At 48.6% G+C, this 11,911-nt stretch overlaps 1 protein-coding gene across 1 annotated transcript in view; it reads left to right on the top strand.

The window, feature by feature from the left end:
* LOC115183146 (PHD finger protein 21B) overlaps positions 1 to 11,911 on the top strand; it is a 37,033-nt gene that overhangs the window by 2,852 nt on the left and 22,270 nt on the right. Inside the window, exons 2-7 of the mRNA XM_029744473.1 lie at positions 3,077 to 3,433; positions 3,500 to 3,845; positions 3,899 to 4,035; positions 4,089 to 4,439; positions 5,623 to 5,799; positions 10,588 to 10,639. Of these exons, the coding sequence (XP_029600333.1) occupies positions 3,077 to 3,433; positions 3,500 to 3,845; positions 3,899 to 4,035; positions 4,089 to 4,439; positions 5,623 to 5,799; positions 10,588 to 10,639 (1,420 nt within the window). The remainder of the gene's footprint in view (positions 1 to 3,076; positions 3,434 to 3,499; positions 3,846 to 3,898; positions 4,036 to 4,088; positions 4,440 to 5,622; positions 5,800 to 10,587; positions 10,640 to 11,911) is intronic.

The following is an 11,911-nucleotide window of genomic DNA, read 5'->3' as shown; positions in this document are numbered from 1 at the left end:
TTACTGACTGATTCAGTACAGAGATGGATGGTGTTACTGACTGATTCAGATGGATGGTGTTACTGACTGTCTTACTGACTGATTCAGATGGTATCAGGTCATCTGTACAGAGATCTGAAAAGGTCCACAAGTATGTTAACAAATTAAACTATAATCCTAGTTATCTTCTATGGGCTAGGTGGGACGGTAGCGTCCCGCCTGCAGGACACAGCCAGTGAAATATCAGGGTGGTAAATTCAAAAACAACAAAATGTCATCATTCAACTTTCTCAAACATACAACTATTTTACACCATTTTAAAGATACACTTCTCCTTGATGTAAGCACATTGTCCGATTTCAAAAAGGCTTTACAGCGAAAGCAAAACATTAGATTATGTTAGGAGAGTACATAGACACAAATAATCACACAGCCATTTTCCAAGCAAGGACATGTGTCAATAAAACCCAAAACACAGCTAAATGAAGCACTAACCTTTGACGATCTTCATCAGATGACACTCCTAGGACATTATGTTACACAATACATGTATGTTTTGTTCGATAAAGTTCATATTTATATATAAAAACACATTTTACATTGGCGCGTGATGTTCAGAAAATGTATTCCCACCAAAACCTCCGGTGAATGTGCACATCAATTTACAAAAATACTAATCCTAAACGTTGACAAAATATATAACAATTATTTAAAGAATTATAGATAGACTACCCCTGGATACAACCGCTGTGTCAGATTTTAACCTGGGACGAATTCGTCCCACCTACGTAACAGCCAGTTGAATCCTGTGGCGCGATTTTTAAAACGTTTGAAATACTATTACTTCAATTTCTCAACATATGACTATTTACAGCTATTTAAAGACAAGACTCTCGTTAATCTAACCACACTGTCCGATTTCAAAAAGGCTTTACAACGAAAGCAAAACATTAGATTATGTCAGGAGAGTGCCCAGCCAGAAATAATCAGACACCCATTTTTCAAGCTAGCATATAATGTCACAAAAAACCCAAACCACAGCTAAATGCAGCACCTAACCTTTTATGATCTTCATCAGATGACACACCTAGGACATTTGTTATACAATACATGCATGTCTGTTCAATCAAGTTCATATTTATATCAAAAAACTGCTTTTTACATTAGCATGTGACGTTCAGAAAAGCATACTAACAATTGCTAAATTACTCACGATAACGTTCACAAAAAGCATAACAATTATTTTAAGAATTATAGATACATTACTCCTCTATGCCACTCGATATGTCCGATTTTAAAATAGCTTTTCGGATGAAGCACATTTTGCAATATTCTAAGTACATAGCCCGGCATCACAGGGCTAGCTATTAGACACCCGGCAAGATTAGCCTTCACCAAAATCACATTTCCTATAAGAAAAATGGGTCTTACCTTTCCTGTTCTTCGGCATAATGCACTCCCAGGACTTCTACTTCAATAACAAATGTAGGTTTGGTCCCAAATAATCCATCGTTATATCCAAACAGCGGCGATTTGTTCGTGCGTTCTAGACACTATCAGAATTGTAAATCACGGTCGTGCGCATGGCGCAGAACGTGACAAAACATTTCTAAATATTCCATTACCGTACTTCGAAGCATGTCAACCGCTGTTTAAAATCAATTTTTATGCAATTTATCTCGTAGAAAAGCGATAATATTCCGACCGGGAATCTGTAATTAGCTAAACAGCCGAAAGAAAATACTCCACGGGGGCGAATCGCGCACGCGCCCTAATTCTATTGTCCTCTGATGTGACACTTGGAAAAGGGGATTCTGTGTTTCAGCCTGAGGCTGCCTCGTCATCGTTCAGGTTTTTCCCGGGTTCTGAGAGCCTATTGGAGCCCTAGGAATTGTCACGTTACAGCTAAGATCCTGACTCTTCAATAACAGAAGCAAAGAACAACAACACCTTGTCAGACAGGGTACTTCCTGCCTGAAACCTTCTCAGGTTTTTGCCTGCCATAGGAGTTCTGTTATACTCACAGACACCATTCAAACAGTTTTTAGAAACTTTAGGGTGTTTTCTATCCAAACCTGAACAATAATATGCATATTCTAGCTTCTGAGTTGGTGTAGGAGGCAGTTAAAAATGGGCACATATTTTTTCCAAAATTCTCAATACTGCCCCCTAGCCCCAACAAGTTAAAATAGGTTTACGGAGAAAGCACATTTTTCAATATTCTGAGTACATAGCTCAGCCATCACAAAGAGCTATACAGACACCCGCCAAGTTCGGGGCAACCTAAACTCAGAATTAGTATTAGAAATATTCTCTTACCTTTGCTGATCTTCGTCAGAATGCACTCCCAGGACTGCTACTTCCACAAGAAATTATGTTTTTGTTCGAAATAAATACATATTTATGTCCAAATACCTCCGTTTTGTTCGTGCGTTCAGAGCACTATCCAAAGGCATAACGCGCGAGCGCGGTACCAGAGACAAAAAGTCAAAATGTTCCATCACCGTACTTAGAAGCATGTCAAACGCTGTTTAAAATTAATCTTTATGGTATTTTTAACGTAAAATTGCGATAATATTCCAACCGGACAATAGCGTATTCATTCAAGAAGAAAAAGAAGGAACGGCGCTCTTGTGTGACCGCGCATATCCAATCCCTTTGTTGCCAGGCAGTCCACTCAGAAACTGAGCTCCTATTATCTGCCCAGTAACAGGAGAAGGCGGAAACAACTTTCTGAAGGCTGTTGACAGCCAATGGAAGCCTTAGGAAGTGCAACATAACCCCACGGATACTGTAGTTTCGAAAGGGACTAGAAAGAAGAACTACAATTCTCAGATCCTCCACTTCCTGGTTGAATTTTTCTCAGGTTTTTGCCTGCCATATGAGTTCTGTTATACTCACAGACACCATTCAAACAGTTTTAGAAACTTCAGAGTGTTTTCTATCCAAATCTACTAATAATATGCATATTCTAGTTTCTGGGCCAGAGTAGTAACCTGTTTAAATTGGGTACGTTTTTCATCCGGCCGTGAAAATACTGCCCCCTAGCCCAGACAGGTTATTTAACATGCGCCTTCTCTCCCTCCCTCCTCTCCAGGTTCAGCCAAAGAGTGTGATTCCAGCCAGCCTCCTCCTCAGCCACAGCCCTGTGTCTCTCCCTAAGGAGCAGCCAGCCAGCCTCCTACTCAGCCACAGCCCTGTGTCTCTCCCCAAGGAGCAGCCAGCCAGCCTCCTCCTCAGCCACAGCCCTGTGTCTCTCCCTAAGGAGCAGCCAGCCAGCCTCCTCCTCAGCCACAGCCCTGTGTCTCTCCCCCAGGAGCAGCCAGCCAGCCTCCTCCTCAGCCACAGCCCTGTGTCTCTCCCCCAGGAGCAGCCAGCCAGCCTCCTCCTCAGCCACAGCCCTGTGTCTCTCCCCCAGGAGCAGCCAGCCAGCCTCCTCCTCAGCCACAGCCCTGTGTCTCTCCCCAAGGAGCAGCCAGCCAGCCTCCTCCTCAGCCACAGCCCTGTGTCTCTCCCTCAGGAGCAGCCAGCCAGCCTCCTCCTCAGCCACAGCCCTGTGTCTCTCCCCAAGGAGCAGCCAGCCAGCCTCCTCCTCAGCCACAGCCTCCAGAGAGCTACCGCTGTAGTCAGCCCTAAGAGCCACGCCCACAGCTTTAACCAAACCCACAGCTCTAGCCACACCCTCACCCAGAGCCACACCCTCACCCAGAGCCACACCCTCACCCAGAGCCACACCCTCACACAGAACCACACCCTCACCCAGAGCCACACCCTCACCCAGAGCCACACCCTCACCCAGAGCCACACCCTCGGCCCGGCCCTGCCTACAGCCAACAGCACGTTCAGCCCAGAACGCCTCTCCATAGGTCAGGGAGACACAGCCACCTGCATAACCTCCTCACCCCCTCCCCTGGCCCAGTCCCTGGCCTCTCCCCTGGCCCAGACCGTGGCCTCTCCCTGGCCCAGACCCTGGCCTCTCCCCTGGCCCAGACCCTGGCCTCTCCCCTGGCCCAGACCCTGACCTCTCCCCTGGCCCAGACCCTGACCTCTCCCCTGGCCCAGACCATGACCCTCTCCCCTGGCCCAGACCCTGACCTCCCCTGGCCCAGACCCAGTCTCTCTCCCTGGCCCAGACCCTGACCTCTCCCCTGGCCCAGACCCTGACCTCTCCCCTGGCCCAGACCCTGACCTCTCCCCTGGCCCAGACCCTGGCCTCTCCCCTGGCCCAGACCCAGTCTTTCTCCCTGGCCCTAGCCTGGCCTGGAGGCCTCTCCACCATCTCCCCCACCTCTACCAGCAGCAACAGCAGCAGCCCAACAGCCACCTCAGCCTCAGTAGCCCCCGGTGTGACCTTCTCCATCGTCTCTGCCTCGCCGCCCGCCGATACCGGGAACAACAGGGTGTGGACCATCAGTGAGGCAGTCAAGGTCCGGCCACTGATCTTCAGCACTGACAATAAGGTTAAAGACTGTCCTTGTCCTACACATCCTTCTGTCAGTCCTACCAGCCCTACTGACTGTCTCTGTCAGCATTGTCTCTACAATTACACACTTCATGCTGATCTTACTCTTCTGTAAGGCTTCACATTACAGGCATCAATACAGGTATCACTACAGGTATCAGTACAGGTATCAGTACAGGTATCAATACAGGTATCAGTACAGGTATCACTACAGGTATCAGTACAGGTATCAATACAGGTATCTCTACAGGTATCAGTACAGGTATCACTACAGGTATCAATACAGGTATCAATACAGGTATCAGTACAGGCATCATTACAGGCATCAATACAGGTATCAATACAGGTATCACTACAGGTATCAGTACAGGTATCAATACAGGTATCACTACAGGTATCAGTACAGGTATCACTACAGGTATCACTACAGGTATCAGTACAGGTATCAATACAGGTATCAGTACAGGTATCAATACAGGCATCATTACAGGTATCAATACAGGTATCAATACAGGTATCAATACAGGTATCAATACAGGTATCAGTACAGGCATCATTACAGGCATCAATACAGGTATCCGTACAGGTATCAATACAGGTATCAATACAGGTATCAGTACAGGTATCCGTACAGGTATCAATACAGGTATCAGTACAGGTATCAGTACAGGTATCAATACAGGTATCAGTACAGGTATCAGTACAGGTATCAATACAGGTATCAGTACAGGTATCAGTACAGGTATCAATACAGGTATCAGTACAGGTATCAGTACAGGTATCAATACAGGTATCAATACAGGTATCAATACAGGTATCAGTACAGGTATCAGTACAGGTATCAATACAGGTATCAGTACAGGTATCAGTACAGGTATCAATACAGGTATCAGTACAGGTATCAGTACAGGTATCAGTACAGGTATCAATACAGGTATCAGTACAGGTATCAGAACAGGTATCAATACAGGTAGAATTATGCTTTAACATTCTTAATTTAAATCAATCACAATCAATTGTTTACCTTCCCTTCCCACTAAATAGTTATTAGAACCAACAGACGAATGCTTAACACTCTCCGTGTGTGTGTGTGTGTGTGTGTGTGTGTGTGTGTGTGTGTGGTGTGTGTGTGTGTGTGTGTGTGTGTGTGTGTGTGGTGTGTGTATGGTGTGTTCTCCCAGTTGAAAATAATCCAGTCGGAGGCTGAGACCCCCAGCTCCTCCCAGGACTCCCCAGGAGGACCCCAGGGGGCCGACAGCCCCTCACAGGATGACCCCTCCGTCACCTCGACCACCAACCCCTCCTCCTCTCCCTCCTCTACACCAGCCAAGAAGAAGCAGAAGGATGAGGACCCAGAGGTAAAACCATCTATCCCAAATGATTACACCTCAATAACAAGAACACAAACCGTGTTTTACTAGAGGATAAAGAAAATACAGTTTTTTTTAAATAGTATTCTATTACATAAATAAGGACTTAAAGCCAATAAACCATTACCTTTTATCTAAGACACACGCTAACTATTAGGTTCTCTGATATGGTGCTAATGCTAACTATTGGGTTCTCTGGTATGGTGCTAATGCTAACTATTAGGTTCTCTGATATGGTGCTAATGCTAACTATTGGGTTCTCTGATATGGTGCTAATGCTAACTATTAGGTTCTCTGATATGGTGCTACTGCTAACTATTGGGTTCTCTGATATGGTGCTAATGCTAACTATTAGGTTCTCTGATATGGTGCTACTGCTAACTATTAGGTTCTCTGGTATGGTGCTACTGCTAACTATTGGGTTCTCTGATATGGTGCTAATGCTAACTATTAGGTTCTCTGATATGGTGCTACTGCTAACTCAGTGCTGGAGCAGATGTCAATCTATCTGATCACTCTAACTCTGATTGGTTAATCCATCTAATTATAATAATAAACCCAGATAATCCCAGGTAATCCTGACTCAGCCTTCCTTTCCCTGGAAATCCCTCTAACCCTCGTCCCCCTCTATCCCTCGTCCCCCTCTACCCCTCGTCCCCCTCTACCCCTCGTCCCCCCTCTATCCCTGGTCTCCCTCTCCCCCCTCTATCCCTGGTCTCCCTCTCCCCCCTCTATCCCTCTCCCCCCTCTATCCCTGGTCTCCCTCTCCCCCCTCTAACCCTCGTCCCCTCTAACCCTCGTCCCCCTCTAACCCTCGTCCCCCTCTAACCCTCGTCCCCCTCTATCCCTCTCCCCCCTCTATCCCTGGTCTCCCTCTATCCCTGGTCTCCCTCTCACCCCTCTATCCCTCCTCCCCCTCCCCCCCTCTATCCCTCCCCCCCTCCCCCCCTGGTCTCCCTCTATCGTCCCGCCTCCCCCTCACGATATACTGATTCAACAAGCAGTAACTAATGAGAGCGATTCACTATGGACTGACTGATTCATTAACTAATGAGAGCGATTCACTATGGACTGACTGATTCAACAAGCAGTAACTAATGAGAGTGATTCACTATGGACTGACTGATTCAACAAGCAGTAACTAATGAGAGCGATTCACTATGGACTGACTGATTCATTAACTAATGAGAGCGATTCACTATGGACTGACTGATTCAACAAGCAGTAACTAATGAGAGCGATTCACTATGGACTGACTGATTCATTAACTAATGAGAGCGATTCACTATGGAGACATCACAGTGGTTCCGTTACTACAAGTGTTGCTGTTGCTAGGAAACCACACACACTAGCCCTTCTCTCACCCTGCCCACCTCTACCTGGAGTCATTTAGGGGGGAAAACAAGCCCATAACACTATAGTAGTAGAACATTCCACAGATTGTAGAAGAGAGTGAGAGTGGCAGGGTGAAAGAGAGTGTTGGATAATGAGAGAGAGAGACCCAGACAGGGAGGGGAGGGGAGGGGGGGAGAGAGAGAGAGACCCAGACAGGGAGGGGAGAGGAGGGGAGGGAGAGACCCAGACAGGGAGGGGAGGGGAGGGAGGGGAGGGGAGGGGAGGGAGAGACCCAGACAGGGAGGGGAGGAAGGGAGAGACCCAGGCAGGGAGGGGAGGGGAGGGAGGGGAGGGGAGGGAGGAAGGGAGAGACCCAGACAGGGAGGGGAGGGGAGGGGAGGGGAGGGAGGAAGGGAGAGACCCAGACAGGGAGGGAGGGGAGGGAGAGACCCAGACAGGGAGGGAGGGACCCAGAAAGGGAGGGGAGGGACCCAGACAGAGAGGGAGGGAGGGAGGGAGGAAGGGAGGGAGGGAGGGAGGGAGGGAGGGAGCGAGGGAGAGACCCAGACAGGGAGGAAAGGGAGAGAGGGAAAACTCTTCATGAATAACCATAAAGGGAAGCAGACTTTTCATAAGAGACTCACAACCTGAACCTGAGAGTTGTAAACATTCCAACCCTAACCTGAGGTTTCCTGAGGGTTCCAGAGGGTTCCCTGAGGGTTCCCTGAGGGTTTCCTGAGGGTTTCCTAGGGTTCCCTGAGCGTTTTCTGAGGGTTTCCTGAGGGTTCCCTGAGGGTTTCCTGAGGGTTCCCTGACGTTCCCTGAGGGTTCCCTGAGCGTTTTTCTGAGGGTTTCCTGAGGGTCCCTGAGCGTTTCCTGAGGGTTTGGTTTCCTGAGGGTTTGGTTTCCTGAGGGTTTGGTTTCCTGAGGGTTCCCTGAGGGTTCCCTGAGCGTTTCCTGAGGGTTTCCTGAGGGTCCCTGAGCATTTCCTGAGCGTTCCCTGAGGGTTCCCTGAGCGTTTCCTGAGGGTTTCCTGAGGGTCCCTGAGGGTTTCCTGATGGTTCCCTGAGCGTTTCCTGAGGGTTCCCTGAGGGTTTCCTGAGGGTCCCTGAGGGTTTCCTGATGGTTCCCTGAGGGTTTCCTGATGGTTTCCTGAGGGTTTCCTGAGGGTCCCTGAGGGTTTCCTGATGGTTCCCTGAGGGTTTCCTGAGGGTTTCCTGAGGGTTCCCTGAGGGTTTCCTGAGGGTTCTCCAGCTGGAGAATGGAGGAGACAGATTATATACCAGTTGCGGCTATGGAACCCTGACCTGTTCTCCGGACGTGCTACCTGTCCCAGACCTGCTGGAACCCTGACCTGTTCTCCGGACGTGCTACCTGTCCCAGACCTGCTGGAACCCTGACCTGTTCTCCGGACCGTGCTACCTGTCCCAGACCTTGCTGGAACCCTGACCTGTTCTCCGGACGTGCTACCTGTCCCAGACCTGCTGGAACCCTGACCTGTTCTCTTGACGTGCTACTGTCCCAGACCTGCTGGAACCCTGACCTGTTCTCCGGACGTGCTACCTGTCCCAGACCTGCTGGAACCCGACCTGTTCTCGAGGACGTGCTACCTGTCCCAGACCTGCTGGAACCCTGACCTGTTCACCGGACGTGCTACCTGTCCAGACCTGCTGGAACCCTGACCTGTTCTCGGACGTGCTACCTGTCCAGACCTGCTGGAACCCTGACCTGTTCACCGGACGTGCTACCTATCCCAGACCTGCTGGAACCCTGACCTGTTCACCGGACGTGCTACCTGTCCCAGACCTGCTGGAACCCTGACCTGTTCTCCGGACGTGCTACCTGTCCCAGACCTGCTGTTTTCAACTCTCTAGAGACAGCAGGAGCGGTAGAGATACTCTGAATGATCGGCTATGAAAAGCCAACTGACATTTACTCCGAGGTGCTGACCTGTTGCACCCTCGACAACCACTGTGATTATTATTATTTAACCCTGCTGGTCATTTATGAACATTTTAACATCTTGGCCATGTTCTGTTATAATCTCCACCCGGCACAGCCAGAAGAGGACTGGCCACCCCTCATAGCCTGGTTCCTCTCTAGGTTTCTTCCTAGGTTCTTGCCTTTCTAGGGAGTTTTTCCTAGGGAGTTTTTCCTAGCCACCGTGTTTCTACACCTGCATTGCTTGCTGTTTGGGGTTTTAGGCTGGGTTTCTGTACAGCACTTTGAGATATCAGCTGATGTAAGAGGGGCTTTATAAATACATTTGATTTGATTTGACATGCCTCCCACAGTGGGACTGAAATGGTAATACAATACAATACCTTGTTATCAATCTATATGATATAACTGTTCCCTCTCTCCTGTATGGTGTTCATATGGGTGTCACACTGTGACATGTCCCCTCTCCACCTGTATGGTATTCATATGGGTGTCACATTCTCACATGTCCCCTCTCCACCTGTATGGTATTCATATGGGTGTCTCGCTCTAACATGTCCCCTCTCCACGTGGTATTCATATGGGTGTCACGCTCTAACATGTCCCCTCACCACCTGTATGGTATTCATATGGGTGTCACGCTGTAACATGTCCCCTCTCCACCTGAATGGTATTCATATGGGTGTCACGCTGTAACATGTCCCCTCTCCACCTGTATGGTATTCATATGGGTGTCACACTAACATGTCCCCTCTCCACCTGTGTGGTGTTCATATGGGTGTCTCGCTCTAACATGTCCCCTCGCCACCTGTATGGTATTCATATGGGTGTCACGCTCTAACATGTCCCCTCTCCACCTGTATGGAGGTTCCTATGGTTGTCACACTGTAACATGTCCCCTCTCCACCTGTATGGTATTCATATGGGTGTCACACTCTAACATGTCCCCTCTCCACCTGTAATGTATTCATATGGGTGTCACACTCTAACATGTCCCCTCTCCACCTGTATGGTATTCATCTGGGTGTCACGCTCTAACATGTCCCCTCTCCACCTGTAATGTATTCATATGGGTGTCACACTCTAACATATCCCCTCTCCACCTGTAATGTGTTCATATGGGTGTCACGCTGTAACATGTCCCCTCTCCACCTGTATCGTGTTCATATGGGTGTCACACTCTAACATGTCCCCTCTCCACCTGTATGGTATTCATCTGGGTGTCACGCTCTAACATGTCCCCTCTCCACCTGTATCATGTTCATATGGGTGTCACACTCTAACATGTCCCCTCTCCATCTGTATGGTAGTCATATGGGTGTCACACTCTAACATGTCCCCTCTCCACCTGTATGGTATTCATATGGGTGTCACACTCTAACATGTCCCCTCGCCACCTGTATGGTATTCATCTGGGTGTCACACTCTAACATGTCCCCTCTCCACCTGTATGGTATTCATATGGGTGTCACACTCTAACATGTCCCCTCTCGCTTACAGAAAATGTCCTTCATGGTGGCTCTTGGCCTGGTCACTACAGAGACACTGGAAGGTGAGTTCTTCCTCTGACACTAAATTGAATTAAACTCATCAGAATGTAATAAAAGGCACATCTTTGCTGTCTTGTTGCAGGTGGTAACAATGAGATGAAACTTGAATGAACAGAGAGACTTGTCACTGTTACCTGTCTGTCTGTCTGTCTGTCTGTCTGTCTGTCTGTCTGTCTGTCTGTCTGTCTGTCTGTCTGTCCCATCTACCTGTCCTGGCTGTCTGTCTGTCCCATCTACCTGTCCTGGCTGTCTGCCTGTCCCATCTACCTGTCCCGGCTGTGTCTACCTGTCTGTCTGATCTAGCTGTACCAGCGGTGTCTACCTGTCTGTCTGATCTAGCTGTACCGGCGGTGTCTACCTGTCTTGTCTGTCCTATCTACCTGTCCCGGCTGTGTCTACCTGTCTGTCCTATCTACCTGTCCCGGCTGTGTCTACCTGTCTTGTCTGTCCTATCTACCTGTCCTGGCTGTGTCTACCTGTCTGTCCTATCTACCTGTACCGGCGGTGTCTACCTGTCTGTCTATACTGTCTGTACTGTCTGTGTCTACCGGTCTGTCTGTCCCATCTAGCTTTACCGGCTGTGTCTACCTGTCTGCCTGTCCTAACTACCTGTCACAGGTGTGTCTACCTGTCTATCCCATCTAGCTGTACCTGCTGTGTGTATCTAAGTCTCTGTCCTATAAGCCTTTGTTCCTCTACCACGACAGAGATCCAGATCAAGATCATCTAGCTGTACCTGCTGTGTGTATCTAAGTCTCTGTCCTATAAGCCTTTGTTCCTCTACCACGACAGAGATCCAGATCAAGATCATCTAGCTGTACCTGCTGTGTGTATCTAAGTCTCTGTCCCATAAGCCTTTGTTCCTCTACCACGACAGAGATCCAGATCAAGATCATCTAGCTGTACATGCTGTGTGTATCTAAGTCTCTGTCCCATAAGCCTTTGTTCCTCTACCAGGACAGAGATCCAGATCAAGATCATCTAGCTGTACCTGCTGTGTGTATCTAAGTCTCCGTCCCATAAGCCTTTGTTCCTCTACCACGACAGAGATCCAGATCAAGATCATCTAGCTGTACCTGCTGTGTGTATCTAAGTCTCTGTCCCATAAGCCTTTGTTCCTCTACCACGACAGAGATCCAGATCAAGATCATCTAGCTGTACCTGCTGTGTGTATCTAAGTCTCTGTCCCATAAGCCTTTGTTCCTCTACCACGACAGAGATCCAGATCAAGATCATCTAGCTGTACCTGCTGTGTGTATCTAAGTCTCCGTCCC

This window comes from Salmo trutta, unplaced genomic scaffold (assembly GCF_901001165.1).
Source record: "Salmo trutta unplaced genomic scaffold, fSalTru1.1, whole genome shotgun sequence".
NCBI classification, from domain to species: domain Eukaryota; kingdom Metazoa; phylum Chordata; class Actinopteri; order Salmoniformes; family Salmonidae; genus Salmo; species Salmo trutta.
The sequence above is the reverse complement of the archived record's forward strand: the minus strand, read 5'-3'. Positions and strand labels throughout refer to the sequence as shown.